The sequence below is a fragment of the Adiantum capillus-veneris genome, chromosome 4, assembly GCF_014529385.1.
Source record: "Adiantum capillus-veneris isolate H3 chromosome 4, ASM1452938v2, whole genome shotgun sequence".
In the NCBI taxonomy this organism is placed as follows: Eukaryota; Viridiplantae; Streptophyta; class Polypodiopsida; order Polypodiales; family Pteridaceae; genus Adiantum; species Adiantum capillus-veneris.
Genome location: NC_140934.1, coordinates 103,972,448 through 103,992,017, shown reverse-complemented (window position 1 = coordinate 103,992,017; position 19,570 = coordinate 103,972,448). Strand labels below are relative to the sequence as shown.

At 41.0% G+C, this 19,570-nt stretch overlaps 1 protein-coding gene and 1 pseudogene across 1 annotated transcript in view; one reads left to right on the top strand and one right to left on the bottom strand.

Moving 5' to 3' along the window:
* LOC147459724 (uncharacterized) overlaps window positions 1-5,293 on the bottom strand; it is a 49,815-nt gene extending 44,522 nt beyond the window's left edge. The window contains exons 1-2 of the mRNA XM_086510948.1: window positions 5,164-5,293; window positions 4,825-4,918 (exon numbers count right to left, since the gene is read on the bottom strand). Of these exons, the coding sequence (XP_086367074.1) occupies window positions 4,825-4,908 (84 nt within the window). The 5' untranslated portion in view covers window positions 4,909-4,918; window positions 5,164-5,293. The remainder of the gene's footprint in view (window positions 1-4,824; window positions 4,919-5,163) is intronic.
* Window positions 5,294-6,455: 1,162 nt separating this feature from the next.
* LOC147459723 (uncharacterized) lies at window positions 6,456-7,099 on the top strand (annotated as a pseudogene).
* The last annotated feature ends 12,471 nt before the right edge of the window (window positions 7,100-19,570 follow it).

Genomic DNA, 19,570 nt, shown 5'->3' with positions numbered 1-19,570 from the left:
TGAAGGAGTACTAGCATGATATAAGTTGGGGGATGCAAAGTTGTTGTGCATACCTTGCATAGGAGGTGTTGTCAGCAGAGGTGGCATCGGGTTTTGATGGCCATAGGGTGAACCCATGTTGGATGCAGGTGCTAGCCCTTGTTGGAGAGAAGGACCTAGACTTTGTTGTATTTGCAGTAATCCCTTGATATAGTAGCAATCCTTGTCTTCATGCCCAGACTTTTCGCAGAAGTGGCAATAAGCCGGAAGAGGAAAGTTCTGTGGAGGATGTCGTGGAGAGCGACACGAGCTGCACCATACCATAGCTTTAGTCTCCTGCTGAGACCGAAGCTCTTCTAGCTCTCTCTTGATTTGATCCAAAGCCTCAAGATGTGGTGGTTTCTCCTATCTAAAAGAGATTGATTTCTCTTCTTGAAGAGCGCGTTGTAGTTATAGGGCTTCAAGTTCTCTACGCAAAGAAGTCAATGGATCAATAGGACTTTCCGAAAACACAGAGGGAGTCTATGTGAGGGGAGTTGGTGAACAGCTTCCTAGCCCCCTCTATTCTAGTAGCAGCTGCGACAAACTCCTCCAGAGTGACGTCGGGTCGGAGACTCTCTCAGAGTTTTTGCTGAGAAGCTTTGGGAAGAGCCTTCTCCACCCGCTTCTTAACCATAAATTCATCGGGTTGCTGGGGAAGCTTGGCAACCAAAGACTTGGTTTTAGTCATAAGTTCTGCAAAAGTCTCCTCTGGCTAGAGCACCATGTTGGCCAACTCATCCAAAACCTTCTCGTCGTAGTCACCTGGCCTAAATGCTGCACAGAATTGTTGTCTTAAAGCTGCCAAAGTTGCAAAATGGTTCTCTGCAAACTGACTGTACCATTTATCTGCTAAGCCATCCAAGGTAGATGGAAAGAGTACCAAATAAGCATCTTCTATATTAAGCCCACGACCCCTACAGAGAGAGACAAACCTTCTTGCATGGTCGTCTGCATCTTTTGAAGAGAGTCCCTTGACGGTAGGAAACTTGATGTTTACCTAGGACAAAACACTGGCCAACGCCTCCATGGCCTCTTGCTCAGGAGCCCTTTGCTCAATAGCCTGCTGTAACAAAATAGGAGGGAGCTTTACTAGGGAAGGTGACCTGGAAGATGTGGAACCGGATGGAGGAATGGGTGATGCCGTATGTGGAGGTATGGGTGATGAGGTTGATGGACTTCTAGTAGGTACCAAGGGTCGTCTTCTGTTGTAGTACTTCAGAGGACTCAGTAGTGCGCTTTGACGCTCGAATGACCGCCTTGTATGTGTCATGCAACGACCACAAATCCAACCAAGCTTTGGGCAAGAAGACCTTTAACTACTTTAACTCGATGAAGACAATCTAGACTCTACTAGAGTAGCAAGTGACTAGACCCCGGTTGGACCAAGGACGAGGAGGGACTAGACCAAGGACGAGGAAGGACTAGACCAGGGACGAGGAAGGCCTAGACCAAGACCAAGACAAGAGAGGACCAGACGAGTAGGTTACACAGTGCAAGGAAAAGTAGGCAAAACCAACTAGCTTCACGATTTGTATCTCAACAGAGAGTGAGACTTCAGTTGAGGTCCCACCGTGATCGCCAAAGTGAGAGCACCTAAAGCGCGGATAGTGTGTCGTGCTCTCTACAGTGGGTGCTCCTCAGTGCAATATGCGTGACAATCTCACTCAAAACAGACTTTACACGAAGAAACAATAGACAACAACTGAACAATTGAGCTCACAGAGACACAACAACAGACCAGAACATATGACTCGACTATCTCAGAGAACTGATATAGACTCTGGCGTGGCAGCACTCTCAGCTCCAGCCCAAGACTCACAGGTACAATGGGGTGTTGAGGCTCAGATGTGCAGGGATGGTGAAGACGTGCTGTGTGTATAGACTCTCTACTCAAAACGACGACGCTGGACCATATATCTAGAAGATGATCCGATGACCCAACAGCTACTACTTATATGTACAACCAAAAGAGCCACCAACGGCTCATAAATGCCAGCCATCTAAGTCTATCCCCAAACTGAGTGGACCACCATCCGTATTCCGCTACGTGTCACTGCTCAGCCCAGAGAGTCCGTCTAGTGTGAACCAGACTAAACCAACTATACTAACTGTGTGTTCTGTGAAAGTGGCACTGTAGCCTACTACACAATCTGCTCTATCTATGGGTCAAATATGCGCAAATGGGTGATGACATAACTCTCCAATATAGACTAGCAAAGTGACTCCAGACTTTTCTTTCTAAGTTATAGCACTCAATGATGTAAAGGCAACTGATTTGAAAAAATTGTCTACGGCTACACAATTGCAAACTCCAGGTATGAAAGAGAATAATTTAAAGGTAAACACATCCAAGAAGTCCTCTTTAATCACTTCATTTAAGACCAAAGATGACCAGGATGGTAAGCAAGATTCTGAAGTTTCAACATTTGAGGATAAGGACAAGACCATAGAAAAGAACAAGGAACATAGCATTGCTCGCACCCGGGCTCATCCCAGACCTGAATAATTTCACGAGGCATAGTAGGAGGTCAGCTCCCCAGATGTAAACAAGCACAGGAGATGTTTTCACTTCCATACTTAGGACACATAAAGATGTAATGTGACAAGCTAAGCTACGTTAGCCTTCACTAATGAGCCTAGCACTCAAGTTAAGGCCATACTAGAAGCTAAGCAGAAGGGCAACCTACTTGAGGAAGACTATTCACATAATACTTAAGTCACATAAATGGTGTGTATGTTATAGTGTTGTTTGATCCTGGTAGTCAGCACGCTCTAAAGAGTGCTAATTCCTATAACAGAGATTCCAGTAGCAATGTTTGCTGAGGAAATAGAATCTTCTCTTGCACACATCTGTTGCAATATTCAAAGCATTCAGTTTTATTGTAGTTTAGTTGTAAATAACTACGTTTACTTTAACACTAGGTTGGTAACCTAACACGACATAAAAGTGTCCTTTCAGGGTTTTGAAAAAAAACCTCCAAAACCATAGTAGATCCACTCATTTTGTAAAATCCTTTCATGAGGTTATAGTTCAAGGCCTACTACACATGTAAAAAATAAGAAACTTGTAAAATTTCTCATCTTTTGGTCACACCAAGCCTCCAAAGTTGATGGACCAGTACATTTTCATCAAAACAGTCATTTCTTACGTTTTGTTGCATAAAAATAAGATTAGGGATTTTTGTAGGACTTGAGATAAATTCCCTAGTTAACTTCAATGGGTTGGTGACTAGAACATATGATTGCTTCTCACTCACTATTTTTTGTTTTTCCAAAAGAGATAGGTACAAAAAAGTTGAATTTTTACCATTCTGCAAACCTATCATCAAAGTTTCTATAGCCACGCTCAATACAAATAATATATGCATGTTTTCTTAGTTCCCTATTGTTCTTTAGGTTCATAAGGAGCCATGGAGCATGTCAAAAGAATATTACATCTCTTACCAAGGGGAATCTTGGGGACAAAGATGAAGTGCTAAATACAGCAAACATGAAAAATCTGGGTTCAACATTATGAGTTGTACAATCCCATAGAAACTATTCAATATCTAACCAAATTTGATCCTTATGACTAGATATGGTTACTACCTACAAAATGCATGTAGTTGTCACAAGAAACTAACAATATTGAAAAAGCTATACTTGATATACTAGAATGTTTCGTTTTCTTCTATAATTGAAAAAATCAACCATCTTTGTCTGCTATGAAAAATAGGGTATTAGGTGCCCCAAAACTCAAGGAATATTAGGTTTATGTTACAATATGTGACATAGAAAATCAAAACTGCATTTGGATATCATGAAAGCCACCAAAAAAATCATAAAAGAGCTAAAATTGGCTAAAAAACAGGATTTGACCATTTTTGTAATTTGGTCATAACTTACAACTTTAACATTTATTTCTCCCTAGAAGCATCAGGACATGTTGAGGACTACTAAAGATAGTTCTCTAGCATTATAGACCTCACAAACATGAATTCTAGAGTGGTATAGTTGCAAAAAGTTGAAAAAAGCCAAAAACAGGACCCGTTTTTTCACACAGTTTAGTTTGTGAAATGTTATGCAAGGACAAGGTTAAAGATGGAATTGATATTCCAAAAAAATGTCGAGTTTTTTTTGAGCTCATGAGACAACTTTTTAGATAGATAGCACCTCAAAATCCATTTTGAAACTCTTGACATAATTCAAAAAAAATGGTCACTTAACAGGACATAAAAGTGTCCCATTAACAACCTAGTGTTAAGGCATTCTGTAATTTTTGAGTAAAATCCTCAAAGGTGATTGAAAGAGTAGCGCCATATTCCTTTGGAGACAATTCCAGAATAAGTGGCAGACTAGTGGCACTTTCATTTAGGCATAGACGCTGACGCGGTAAGCTGGTAGCCGATGTGGCAATCATAGTAGTGATGCACATTGTTGATATGGCAACATAGATGCAAAGATTGTTGGCATGGCAGCACAAGTGAATGTGTTAGACATGGCAGGTGTGACAAGCTACCACGTGGTAGCAGGCTAGCAAAGACAGTCAGCGATTGGTAAAAGGATGTTGTACTCCAATAGCAAGATTTCCTCAAACCCTACAATACTATTATTCTAGCTCATAAGATTCAATCATTCTATTTTCAGAAAAACACCTAAATTTGCATTATTGCATTGCTTGTTCACACAGCACCCAGTCCTCTTGCACTACATCAAGTGATTGCAAAAATCTCTCTCTCTCTCTCTCTCTCTCTCTCTCTCTCTCTCTCTCTCTCTGTGTGTGTGTGTGTTTGTGTGTGTGTGTGTGTGTGTGTGTGTGTGTACCTTCAGCATAGGCTCCTCGGGAAGTATGTCATACAAGATTGAACCGCTCTTGACAAGATCCAAAACAAACATTCTGGTTGCCATGGTTTGAAGGCTGCAGTTTCGAACAGAAAAGAAAACAACAAAACAAACAATCACTAACTAATGGAAGATGCCACCAATATTTAATCAGCTCTTTTCCGCTCATATACAACCATTGGCACCCTCCTTCCCCTTCCACCTAGGCCTACACAGAGAGCGCGCCCACAGAGAGAAAACCAAAAAAAAAAACATCACGCTTGTGCGCGCTCACACACAGAGTAATACACACATTGAGGAGCACGCACAAAACACACATACACCAGAGAGGTCAAATTCTTGCACACGCGCGCCCAGAATCGGAGTCTAAGGTGGCAGGGATTGTCAGATAAGCTTTAAATGCCCAAACATGCGATCAAAGGCGTGATGACCAATAGCGTCATTTTATTTCAAATGATGTAACCGTTACACCTCCACTTTTTTTCTCTCTATTGGATTGGATGAGGTAAAGTTTACCTTTACATTGAGGGGATGGACAAAGCCTCCCTTTGGGGGCCGTCCACCTATTGGCCCTTTTACCCTAATGGTGAGGGTTCAAAACCCGGTTGGGGAAGCGAGGGCGTTTCGAGATTAGATCCCTCACAAGTTCACGTGGCTCGCCTTTCGAGATTAGCTTGTAAAATTTAAACTTGAGATCTCGAATTTCGATTTAACCGATCAATGGTCCATATCATCCGCCATTTTGTCTTTCAATTGGGACCATTGATCCCATGGTTGGGACCCCGTAGCACTTAAAGAGGACAAGCCAGCCCTCATGATTATTTCTCTTTGGAGGTGGGATCTACTGCCAGGGTCTCAAGGTGAATGGGAGCCATAGATGGGAGTTTGGACGCTTTTAGGAATGTTGAGGGAATCTAGAGAGAATAAAACTCATAAGCAAGCCGACCTGACCTATTGATTATTTCACACCCCTCTTCGGAGATGGGATGAATGGTTGTAGGAAGAGTTTGTTGGTGGGAAAGATCTAGGCAGTACTGCGTATATCACTTTGTGAACTTAAAGTAATCCCAAAGTGCACTAAAAAGTGAACTCAATGTGATTGGTAAAATCAGGTGAACACTCTCTTGCAAATCACTTTGTGAACTTAAAGTAATCCCAAAGTGCACTAAAAAGTGAACTCAATGTGATTGGTAAAATCAAGTGAACACTCTCTTGCAAAAAGTGAGGCGTCCATTCAAGTTGATTGGCCCATCATTCCTCATCATTGGCATTTAAAGCTTGGATATCCACAAATTTGAGTGGCTACCTAAAATTTGAATTTCATATGCTACAAATCTCTTTCATGCCCATTGGCTTAACCTCTCCACCCCACCCTTCTCTCTCACGCTCCTCCATAAACTATCCACGGTGAACTCCATGTGAACTACTAAGCACTTCAAGTAAACTCTGTGTGATCCAACTGTGAACATGTGTTTAAACCTCAAGTGGACACTATGTGAACTTCTTTTTAGTCTGGCTATCACACTTATACACGCACCTATTTTTCTCTCTTCAATCACAAAGCATCTTCAGCAATCCTAGACCTCCACACAAATTTGGCCCAAGGTACACGTATGGCTTTTGAGACTCAAGTGCAAGACAATGGGAATCTTCAATGATCATACGTCCTTTCTTCAAATTATTTCTCCACAAGTGCCTAAAATAGCGAGAATTGTAACGATAGTGAAGAAAGCATGTATTGTAGCTCAGGCATGGATTTGACACCTCCTTGGGGCAACAAGATAGGCTACATGGATTCTCCACTCTTGATCGGTACAAGTATGAATCTCTTTTTTTTCTCCTTTTGCCAATCCAGCTATAATTTAATGAAGCTTGCACTTCAAGGAGAACATTCACCAAGCATAAAGGATTTGGAGACATGTGACCCAAGTGGCATGCTTGACTTAAGAAGGTGGAGAAGAATGAAAGAAAGATTATGTTTGAGGACAGATGCACAACGCTTTGGGTGTTTGTGCTTGGCAACTCCCCCAAATTTGAAAATCTCGGTCATTGAGAATGAGAGAGTATAATCACTCAATGTCCCTTTCGTGAAGTTAATAATTCTCACCATAGTTATCGGGAAACAATTAGAAACATGAAGGCCACATGGTATTTGCACATCAAGAAGCAAGGTATACCTGTAGCATACGTGAAGGCCCTTGTGGAAAGTTGCGGGTGCGTGAATGCCACAAATCAATTATTGTCACCAAAGATATAAAGGATGCCATGAAGCATGAATATCAAAGTGTTGACATTTTATGTGTGGACCAAGCTCTTAGTGAGATTATGGTTCAACACAAGGTGAGGCTAGTTAAGGTTCGCTCATCCAAAAGCCAAAATGGAAGCACAACTATAGTCGTCTATGCATGCCACAAAGGAAGAAAGGCGCGTAGAAGTGGGACTGTGAAGTGGCTTAGGAGGTCCAAGAGATGTGGTTGTCCTTTGCAAGTGACAGGTCAATATCGACATGCCTCAAAGATTTCTTTCATATCCACTTACCATGTTCATGAGGGGCATATGCCTTGTTCATGGAAGGATTTGTATTATTTACCCATGCATCCTAATGTCATTGAGTGTTGCATGAAAGATTTTTTTGATGTGGGTATCGCAAGGCATGTCACAAAAATGTCTTTGTTTAAAGAGAAGCTACAATTTGAGCGATCTTCGACTATTGACCAAACAATTTATCGATTTTTAATGATACAAATGGAGATTTCAATGGTGCCTTACCAAATGCACAATCAAGGTGGCTCATGTTTTGTTAGGTATTAAGCATTAATGCAATTGTTTTCACATAGTAACATTGTTTCTTTTATTTTGACACGGAAGATTTCTACAAATGATTGAAGTGCTATGTGGCTTGAGGTTTGCAAGTTACAAAGGCGAAGGAAGGTGTGCTATTGCTAATCGTACAATCCCTAGGCACAAGATGCTAAACAAAGGCCCTTCATTGTCATTATTCAAGATCAATGGATGGCCATGAGATTTTCCTCACACAACTCATGGGCTCTCTCTCTCTCTCTCTCTCTCTCCTTTTCCTCCACACACTGTTGGGGTAAATGCAAGCGATAGATCTCAATCTATGTTTATACAAATTGAAAATATTGTGAGTATTTATAAGCTTTTGAGAAACATTAAGGGTAAGCGATTCACTTTATTTGGTCCCTTTCATAGTGTACAAAAGTTTTGATTTAACACAGGCTTTGATTTTGATGCAAACTCATGATTGATACAAGCTTAGAGTTTTGCCTTTGTGAGCATGTTGAAAATGTTCAAACATTTGCGTTTTTGTACTTGTTCTCATTTTCTCATAAAATGAACCAAGCCTATTTGTCTTTTGATGGTGCACCCATTGCACTTGCTTTGAGGGTTTGGAGTAGATTGCATGGGTGAAGGAAATTGAAAGCCTTTGTGGAAGCTCCAAGCCTACTGAATTCAAGGTATGTTGCTATTTTTGCCTGTGTATGTGTTCATGTGTGCGCGTGCACGTGCATTGTGAAAATGGACATTGTTGTCATGGTTAAATGTGTGTGTGTGTGTGTGTGTGTGTGTGTGTGAGAGAGAGAGAGAGAGAGAGAAAGAGAGATAGCAATACAGAACATATGTTCTACAATGACTCAATGGTTGAAGAAAACAACATATAATATGAAGATGTTGTCCTCGAGGATGGTACGATAGATAGAAAATGTCTTGCAAGGAACGAATGTTGTGAGCGCAATGTTCGTTACCTCAATCGGGTAGACCTTATCAATCATATGTGGGATTGCATCGTCATTGGGTGGCCATTCCCAAGCGAAAGCTAGGCTGCCGCCTTGGGCTCTCAATATCAGAGTGGCATCGTGAAAAACAATGCCGTGCAAGATTCTCGTCGAATGCCAAGCACAAATTTGACAAGAATTTCAAGGCTTAGAAAGCTAGAGAAAAGAGGAGGGCTGAAATAGAGTGGGAAGATTTAACGTAAAAAGAAAATATTCTTGTGCCTTGAAGAGATAGCTATATCAAAGAAAAGGTAGCAACTGCCATGAAGGACTATTTAGAAGATAAAGAGTCACGAATGACTTGCATTCATAAAAGGATTGCGGAGGGGAGGGGTCTGATGTGCATGTAAGTATGTACTACAATTGTTAACCTCTATTAAATTGTACATTGTGGCTATTCCATTGATTGATTTTGCGTTTTTATAGAAACATCGGCCAATGGTCATTGGTAAAATGCCAAACCTCGCGTCTTAAGAAGATAGTGTGCCACTCACACCAATGAGTCTTTTGCATATCTCCACTCTTTCTACTAAGAATTTTGAAGTTTGTGGATAGTTCATAGTTGAAGTGTGATTTTGTTTTAATGGAAAAAAAACTCTTATAGTGCCAAATGAGCATGGCCCGTTACTAGCACCCGTGAAGGACTACATCCCAAAGAGGTTTTTAGATGGCACTCCTCTGGTGTGCTCAATGAATCTATGTAGAGGGGCTCTGAATCTTTCATCAACCAAGTCAAATATGGCCAACGTATGATTTCCTTGAGTGCTCTTGTTAAATTTTTTGTCGCTTGTAGCCCCTTGTTTGCTCAATGTTTAAATTTCTCTTTGATGTGTCAACGACTTTCCACTCACCCCCTTGAGTGTGCCACTAACCATGATTGTTCCAACTTATCCATTGCCATGGAGGTTGGTTCGAAGCTAGCATCATGACCCACAGCTCTTGAGTGAGAGGTGAGTCTCATGGCCATAGAGTTTGTTTATGGTATTAACTCTTAGTGCACTATATTTTGTATCAAATCTTCACAAAAAATGTAGGCTTGAGAAAGGACTCGGCATACAATTCTTGTCAGCATGATCAAACATACTTGTGGAAGTGGACAGTAATGTCCTCGATGCAATAACATCAAAGAAAGCCTCCACAAACACTATGAACCTATTTTTTATGTGAGTGTGCATCTTGCTATCTTTAGAATCGTGTTTCCAATAGATAAGCATGGCTAATTGCACAGCTTGGCTTCCAAGCAGGTGGATGAAGAATATGTTGTCACAAACATGTGTTCGTAGGGTATAGTTTGTGGACAATTTATGGTTTGACTTTCTCAAGTCTGAGCATAGGAAAGAACCCAAGAAGATTCAAATTTATTTTGTAGAAGTGGATGTCTCGGATTATTTATTCATGTTTCTACCCATTGTTGATAGGTATACACATGGCATTTATAGTGGGTGGGGAACACGAATCTAGATTCTCATTACAATGCCTTTTTGTATCCTTCTTGTCTTCTAGGGATCATTGGATGTTGTTTGCCCTATTCAACAAAACTCTCAAGCTATTGGTGCGACTGCCTTGGGAGAGTCATGGCATCATCTACTTAAATTCAATGGGGACGGCCGTGCCAAGCAATATCTTTCCAAAGTGTACACGTGACTACATTTTTATAGCCTTCCTTTTTTTATGATATATAGAGTCTTGTTTCCATCTTTCACATAAGGCATTAGAAATTTTGGCACCACATTGCTCCAATGCCTCCTTGAAATCATTCATAGAAAGCCCTAGAAGAAGGTTGAAGTCATTGGAGACCGTAGAGGTGAATTTTACAACTTGTCGCTTGCATGATCTTGCACACGTGCCCTATGTTGGCAATGTTATTTGTTGATAGGCACCACTTCAACCCAATCCTCTTGATTGTGTCTTCTAAGCTATGGTTTACATGTGGCGTCTCATTGAAGGGGCTTATCTAAAACGTTCAAGAGTTGGGTATGTTTAGGGTCTAGACTATGATTATACACAATGTCATACAGGACTTAGTGTAAGGGGCATTGTTTATGTTTGTTTAACTATTTTTTGGTTTGTTACAACTCACAAAGACATGGTTTGAGCATGGAGATGTGAAGTTGAAGCATGAGCTTGCCGCATAGACCAAGGATGCTCTCCATCTTTGACAAGTTTCTAGTGTCTCGAATTCGTGCTTTTGCAAGTCGAGGACTTTGCAAGATCTTCATTTTCATGAGACGTTTCCCAATATTATATTTGAATATCGGGATACTTGTATCACATGATGTAAACACTACTTGATGAAGATTTGTGAGGTTATTATTTTGTTTGGCAACACTTATTTTTCAATGTGAAGCACTTTCTTTTGGACATAGTGCAATTGCGTGGCAAAGAGAAAACCCATTCTTACAGCATAATGGAGTTGTCATTACATAGTGCTAATGGAATTGTTTTTAATATAATGCAAATGGAGTTGTCTAACCAAAGCGGGAGTCTCTTAACGTGTGGAAAAAATGGCTTGGCATAGTGCAAATCGAATTGTCTTAACATAGTGCAAATGAACTTGTCAAACAATGGTGGGAGTCTCTTAACATAGTGCAAATGGATTTGTATTAACATAATGCAAAAGGAGTTGTCTGACCAAATTGGGAGTCTCTTAACATGGTGAAAAAATGGCTCACGATAGTGCAAATGGAATTGTCTTAATATAATGCAAATGGACTTGTCTAACCATGTTGGGAGTCTCTTAACATAGCGCAAATGGAATTGTCTGAACAAATCCAAATGGAGTTGTATAACCGTTGTGGGAGTCTCTTCACATGGTGGAAAAAATGGCTTGACATAGTGCAAATAGAATTGTCTCAACATAATGCAAACGGAATTGTCTAACCATAGTGGAAGTCTCTTAACACGGTGAAAAAATGGCTCGGCATAGTGCAAATGTTTTTATGGCATTGTAAACCTTGAATTGACATGCCCAAAACCTTCAATCACTCTTCAAGGAGTTGGAAAACCTTGAATTGACATGGCCAACACTTTCGGTCACTCTCTACACCAATGCAAACCAAAGAACAACTCTAAGTAATGTGATTTCCCTGTGAGCTACTAAGTGAATTGATGGTGCTTCTCAAGTGGTTTGAAAGTCATCTCAAGGTGATTTTTTGTAAACTAAATGTGAACGTCAAGTGATCTCAAGGATTGGAACCCGAGAGGGGACCCAAGGGATCAAGGATTCACAAAAATGTGATCCCCACGTGAACTTGTATTGGACCCCTAGTGAACTTAAAGAGATCAAGAGGCAGTCTCATTGTGATCTCTTTGTGAACACCAAGTGATCGAAAGAAATGGAGCCTGAGAGGGGACCCATGAGATCAATGATTCACAGTAATGTGAACCATAAATAATCACATAAGTGAACTAATAATGGTGCAAAAGTGATCAAATAAGTGAACATCAAGTAATCCCAAAGTGGCCAAAGATACAAAAGGATGTAATCCTCAAGAGAACTACAAGAGATCCAATAGTGACCACATGGTGAACTTGAAGCGATCGCAAGGAATGGAACTCGAGAGGGAGGCTAAGTGAGCAGTGATTCACAGTAATGTGATCCTTAAGTAATCAACAAGGTGAACCAAGAGAATCATTAAAGTGATCTCTTTGTGAACACCAAGTGCTCTTAAAGAATACCAATTTGGAACAATCCTAGTGTCCAAGGATTCATGTAGTAATGTAATGTCATAGAAGTGAACTACAAGCAATTCAATTATGACTAAGATTACATGATCACAAGCCTCCACTGAGAAGCCATGGAATTATAAAGAACGTCCCCATGCTCTTGAGCTAAATCTCTCTCACCATCCTCCACATCACCATAAGTGCAAGACACAATTCTTGTTGTAATGTGGGTTGGTATATTGCATATCTTTACCAATTTTCCAAGTAAATGCTACTCACTCCCTATGGGGGCATGCCTTGTTGTTACGGGCAACAAAGCTTGGCATGTAGAGCATGTGTAATTGATGTGTGGAGCATCGTGGAACCTTATGCGATAATGACCATGTTAGTGCTTTTTCCTTAGGACGCTAGTCACTCTCTGTCTACTTGGTGGGTTGAGGTTGAAGTTCATGTGTCCCCTCACTTGATGCTTGGAGACATACCTCCAAGCCAACTCTGCTCGATTTGAATTACTTTGATAGGAGGAGGTAGTTGTTTCTATTGAATCAGAGCGATATTCTATCGTTCTTTGTGCTTTAGAATTTGCAACTTTGCTTCTTCCCTCGCTTGATCTTGAATGGCTTGAGCTTTCTGCTTTCTTTCCTTTGTTCAAGAATCTTATTCAACATGTGTGAGAGGTTCATGTCATTTCTTTAATCAGCAACCATTGATCCAGTTAGGCATCCCCTCTTCCTCCAATGTTACAAGTTGTATGGCACCACTAGGTGATATGTCGTTGATTAGAAATGAGCCATTTACGTCGCCTTTTCAATTTCTTGGGGTGTTGCTTCAAGGTATATACTAATATATAGTCTCCCTCCTTATTTATCACGTGTTGGTCATTAAATTCTTTCATTTGTCATTTTTGTGCATAGAATGCTGCAACAACTTATAGTCGCAACTCATTTAGCTTGGTTAGCTATTCAAGTCTGCCAGACAACTCATGTCTTGACCATCCTACGTCCCCAAACATCAAATTAAAGGGTGTGTGTGTGTGTGCGCGCGCGTGCGTGCCACGAAGGGAGGTCACTAGACTTATACAAATTTTACGAACATAACATTTCAATCCATTCGGTACTACGTATAGGACGAATCAAATACGTGTTGTACCTTACGTACCTTTTCACCATGGGCTGAATCAAAGGATTGAAAGTTGACTTTTGTGGGCGTGACTTATGGTGGAAAATGTGGTGCAAAATCTTGGGGGTGCGCTATATAATCATGTTAATGTATAACATGAGTTCGATAGGAAGGGTTTTAAAATGCAAATTTTTAGACAATTTAACAAAGACACATTAATATAAGGGGTTTTTATATTCAATTTTGAAAAAAAATCCTAAAATAAGGGGTAATTTTATTCATTCAGACATGTTAAAAGAGGGTTTTTTTAAAAATACCCCACAAGCGCACATTATATAGGGGGGTACTGAATGGTGAACCCCTCGAGTGCAAAATGCGGCGTGTTTTACAGGGTGTCATACGGCCTCCTGATGTGGTCAGTATAGACGGGGCCACATTTGCAGTTATGACAACGGTAGGCTTTGTTACCATATACATGTGGTAGTATGTGTGTGAACACACTTAGGACCGTCGAGGCATTTTTTCCCTCACTAGGAGGTTTCTTTCCCCGTGCATTGTATATGCACCCATCATTCTAGGGCTATCTATATTTTCATTGCACTCTCTATTGTGTGCCTTGAGCTTCCTTCGTCTTCTCCAAGTTGTGTGCGTTTTCTTGCAACCCTAATTCCAATAATTGGTATCAGAGCAGGTTGCGTCTTCTCGGGCTTACTTGCCAGTAGCTCCAGCACACACTTGCTCACCTTCTCCGATTTTTGTGAGCTTTGGCGAGCGTCCGCCTGCTCAGATTTTTTATACGAGCTCATTTCAGCCTCCGTTTCCACTACATACAGTACTGCACAGGCTACTTCGTCATTTTGTGCAAAATTTTTGTTAGTGTCGTTTTGTGCATAGCAGGTCCCTTATAGTCTTCTATGGTTTGGGCTATATAGAACGTGTTGTTTCCACTTTGTTTCTCCTCTTTTTGGGCAATTTTCACATCAGGTGCAGCATTTAGCATGGCTGACAACAATACAGATGTGTTCAAGATGTTTGTTTCTGAGAACAGATTGAATGGGGACAATTACCCTATGTGGGCTTACATGATGCAACATGTTCTTGTGTCAAAGGGCGTTTGGAATATTGTGCAATGCGTTGATGTACGTCCTGGTTCTGAGGATGTAGGTGATGTTGAGGATGTTGCAGGTCTTGTTGCAAGGATTGCTGATGTTAGATTTGTTTTGCCTACGGCAGAACAAGCTCGTTGGGATGTAAAGGATGCGCAGACTCATGCGTTGATTGCGTTGTCTATGAAGCGCACCATTACTCCTCACATTCCTTCAGTGAAATTTGCATAACAGGCTTGGGATATTTTGGTCTTTATGCAAGCCGCAATGAGGCAAAAATTGCATTGTTGCGTAAAGAGTTGGAGTCAAAGATTATGCAAGAGGAAGATGATATGGACACTTTCCTTGCTGGTGTCAAGGATATCAATGAGCAACTTATTTCTGCAGGTGAAGTCATTTTAGACAGTTCCCTTGTGCAAACTATCCTTGATGCCTTGCTAGACTTTTGTTAGTACTTGGGGACTCATGACCCAAGGAAATGTTGAAGTTGTAAAGTTTGATGCATTGTGCACATTGCTGTTGCAAGAGTCACTTTCCAGAACAAACATGACTAGACAGTGTGCAGTTGAACAGGCTTTTATTGCTACTCAAAGAAAGGGTGGTAACAACAATGCAACCACTTCTTATGGTTCTTCTACTATGGTTCTTCTACGAGTGGAAAATCACATGTCCCTAATGCTTCTACTGGAAGCAATTCGTCTGGAAATTCTTGTGATAAGGGCAAAAAGAAGATGCGTTGCCATTATTGTAAAGCTAATGATCACTTGCTCGAGCAGTGTCCTTAGTTGAAGGCCAAAGAGGCTAAGAAGAAAGAGGGTGGTTCCACTGCAAATGCTGGTTCCACTACAAATGCAGTTATTGTTGAGTCTTCAATGTAAGGGGACTGTGATACTGATGTTGATGCAGAATGGGAGTTTAGTGTACAGTGTACCTATAATCCTGTTGTCCATGATGCATGTATGTCAGTTGCTGCAGATTCACATGTGTGGTATTTTGATAGTGGTGCTACAAAGCACATTACCTCACATCATGATTTGTTCAACTCTCTTGAGTTTGTCCCTAATGGGAATTCAGTTATGTGCCAACAATGCCTCTTATCCGGACCAGGGAGTTGGAAAGATTGTGCTTACTGCTACAAATGGCATTTCTTTCACACTTGTTGATGCACTTTATGTACCTATGATCAAGAAGAATATTTTGTTTGTATTTGCACTTGCTAGACTTGGTCTTGTAGTCAAATTTGTGGATGACAAATATACAGTACATGATCTCAGTTTTGGTGATGAAATTGTTGCATTTTCCATTATTATGTCGTGGGTTGTATAAGCTCACTTTGTATGACAAGTGTGGGCATAATTTTGCAAATGCAGTTGTGGATTCAAAGGCTATTTCATTTGCAAAACTTTGGCATGCACGTTTTGGTCATCAGAATTTTTCCAGTTTGCTGCGTTTGCAGAAATCTGATATGGTTGCTTCTTTGTCGCCTCTTGAAGCACCTATCAAACATGCTTGTGAAGGTTGTATTTTGGGTCAACATTCTAAGTTTCCAAAGTATAGTTTAGTGAAGGGCCACATGCACGTTGCAGTTTGTGCATAGTGATATTGGTGGGCCCATGCAAACTCCGTCCTTGGGAAATTACCTTTACTTCGTGACTTTCATTGATGATTACTCTAGGCATGCATGGGTATTTCCACTTAAAGCAAAGTCTGAAAATTTTTGTGCTTCAAAATTTTTGGCTATGGTAAAACATGTCGTGAAATGTACTATGGGCACCCTCCATTCTGATCGAGGGGGGGAGTATATGTCTCATGAATTTAATGCATTTCTAGCTAGTCATGGGATAAAACACCAATGTACAGTGCCTTATACGCCTCAGCAAAATGGTCTGACTGAGAGGAAAAACAGGTCACTTATTACGGAAATGGCATGATGTATGGTCAAAAGTCAAGCTTTGCCACATTCTTTTTGGCTTGATGCCATCATGTGTGCCACTTATGAACTAAACAGGTTTCCTACGAAAGCTTTGCAATCTATTACTCCATATAAAGCATGGCATGATAGAGCACATGCGTGTTTTTGGCTGTTTGGCATATGCTTTGGTGCCACAAACACAGCGCTGAAAATTAAATGATAAAGTTGTCAAATGTATTTTTGTTGGTTATAGTGATGAAAGCAAAGGTTACAGGTTGTATCATCCACAAACAAAGTGTATTCTGGTTTCACGGGATGTTGTGTTTGTGGAAGATTTTGTTCAGCCCTTTCTGTCATGTACTAGAGACAATAATGTAAGCTCACATGGCATTTATTTGTTGCCTCCTTTCAGTGGTGGAAGTATGAATGTCAATTCCAATGAGGAAAATATACAGCCTATGGGAGTTTCTGAAAATGTTACAGATCAACCTATCACTGATGCAAATGTACATGATGTACTTGATGAGGAAAGGGCTGAGAATGAGCAAGCTAGAGGTATACCTAAATCGCTGGTGCATACTTTGCGTGACAGAAAATTGGATGCACCTTTTTCTAGTCGTACTTGTTCAGGTTATCACCATGCATCTTATGCATGAGATTGTTATGCTTTGGCTGTGTCTAGCTTACATGATGTTGAGGAACCTCTGTCTTCTCATGAAGCACAGAATTTAGAAAATTGGATGGCTGCCATGGAATCAAAATATGATGCACTTATAAAAAATGACACATGGACTTTATGTGATTTGCCTCCTAGAAAAAATGCCATTGGTACGAAGTGGGTTTACAAGTTGAAACGCAAGCCGAATGGTGAGATTGATTGCTATGAGGCTCGACTTGTTGCAAAGGGTTATGTACAACAAAAAGGCATAGATTATGAAGAGACTTTTGCTCCCACTTTTCGTGTGACTATTGTGAATTTTTTATGTGCATTGGTAGCCCATTTAGGTTGGGATGTACATCAGTCACAGATTGTTACTGTTTTCTTGAATGGTGACGTATTTGAGGAAGTTTATGTAACGCAGCCTCACGGTTTCCTCAAGAAAGGACAAGAGGATAAGGTGTGCAAATGTAACAAAGCTTTGTATGGGTTGAAGCAATCTCCTGGTGCTTGGTATGAGAAGGCTGACACTCATTTGGTCAAACGAGGCTTTTGTAACAGTCCAACAGAAAGCACATTGTATGTAAAGCGTGAGGGTAATGTACTTCTCATTGTGGTTCTTTATGTAGATGGTTTGTTGATCACTGGACCAAATGAGAGACATATTGCTGAATTTAAGTCTGATTTGAATGCTATTTCAAGATGAAATATTTGGTGTTGTTGCATTCATTACTTGGGTATGAAATTTAAGAAGTGTGATGGTGGTATTGCCTTGTGTCAGAAAAGTTACATAGAGACATTGCTATATGTAATTTTGGAATTGAGGATTGCAAACCTATTGCCACTCCCATGGAAACAGGTTTGAAATTGAGTCTTCATGATGCTGTTGATCTTGGCGATGTCACTCTTTACCAAACTTTTGTTGGATGCCTCATTTATGTATGCAACACAAGGCCGGATATTCAGTTTGCAGTCAAGAGGATTTTGAGTGGCACTTTACATCTTGTCTTGTTTTATCCCAAGGGGGAATCATTGCCGCCAGACTTACAAGCTCTTTTAGACTCATATTGGGCTGGTTGTTTTAACACGCGAGTGTCCACAAGTGGTTTTTGTTTCATGCTTGGCAGTTCATGTATATCATGGTTGAGCAAGAAGCAACCTATTATGGCCACTTCTAGTTGTGAGGCTGAGTACAGGGCAGTCTTCACAGCTACGGTTGAGTGTGTATGGCTCATACGCCTTATGGCTGATTTGGGTGTTGGACAGGACACTATCAACACTATCTACTTTGACAATCAGAGCACATTGGCAATTGCAAGGAGCCCAGTTTTTCACCCTCGCACAAAGCACATTGAGGTGCATTACCACTATGTCAGGGAGAGGCTCTCACCAGGAGAGATCAGCTTGGCTTATGTGCCAACACGGGACAACCTTACAACCTTTTCACAAAGGCATTGTCTCGTCAGAAGTTTGAAGCTTTCTGCAAAGCTTTGGGCTTACTCCCCTTTGTGGATTGATCATGTCCGCAAGGCATGGCACTTCCCTTTACTCATGTGCCAGCTCTCGTTCACTACATCACTCCAAGGGGGATTTGTTACTATATACATGTGGCAATGATGTGTGTGAACACACTTAGGACTGTCAGGGCATTTTTTCCCTCACTAGGATTTTTTCCCCCTCGCGCATTGTATATACGCCCATCATTCTAGGGCTATCTATCTTTTTATTGCACACTAAGTAAAACACTCTTTGCTATGTGCCTTGGGCTTCCTTCGTCTTCTCCAAACTGTGTGTGTTTTCCTGCAACCCTAATTTCAATAGGCTTTGTGGACTTTTTGGGAGTCTACTTTTAGCTTCCAGAGCTTTTGGGCAACCGGTATTTAGATGTTGCACCACACGCCTTTAAATATGAACCTAGGGGGTCACTCTCTGGCAACTCAGTGCATGGTGGCATGGATGTAGAAAGTGACTCTCCGGGGCACCTGGCTTAGGGTCCAATGCTTCTAGGAGTACAACTCTGCCACTCTGTGTCGCTTGTTTGTTGTGTGGTGTTCTCTCTTGTAAGTTCAAGTGTTTGTTGTTTTGAATCAGTTCGGGTGTGTTGTAGTGATTCTACCACCTTGCCAGGGGTTTTCTAGTTACAGTGGTATCAGAGCCCAGATAATTGCCTTCTTAGAGCAATCCAATTTAGAACTGCAGCGATCGATTGTGGAAGTAGCAAGTCACCTTTTTGATGACGTGGTGACATGCCGGCAAAACACACACACACACACACACACACACACAAACATATATATATATATATAGAGAGAGAGAGAGAGAGAGAGAGAGAGAGAGAGAGGGAGGGGGGGGGGACATGTGGCAATCGCTTATGTGATGGCTATTATGTTGGTGATGTAGCAGACATACAATGTAGATGTGCGGGCGGTACAGACTATTGATATGGCATGCATTTTGGTAGATTGAGAGC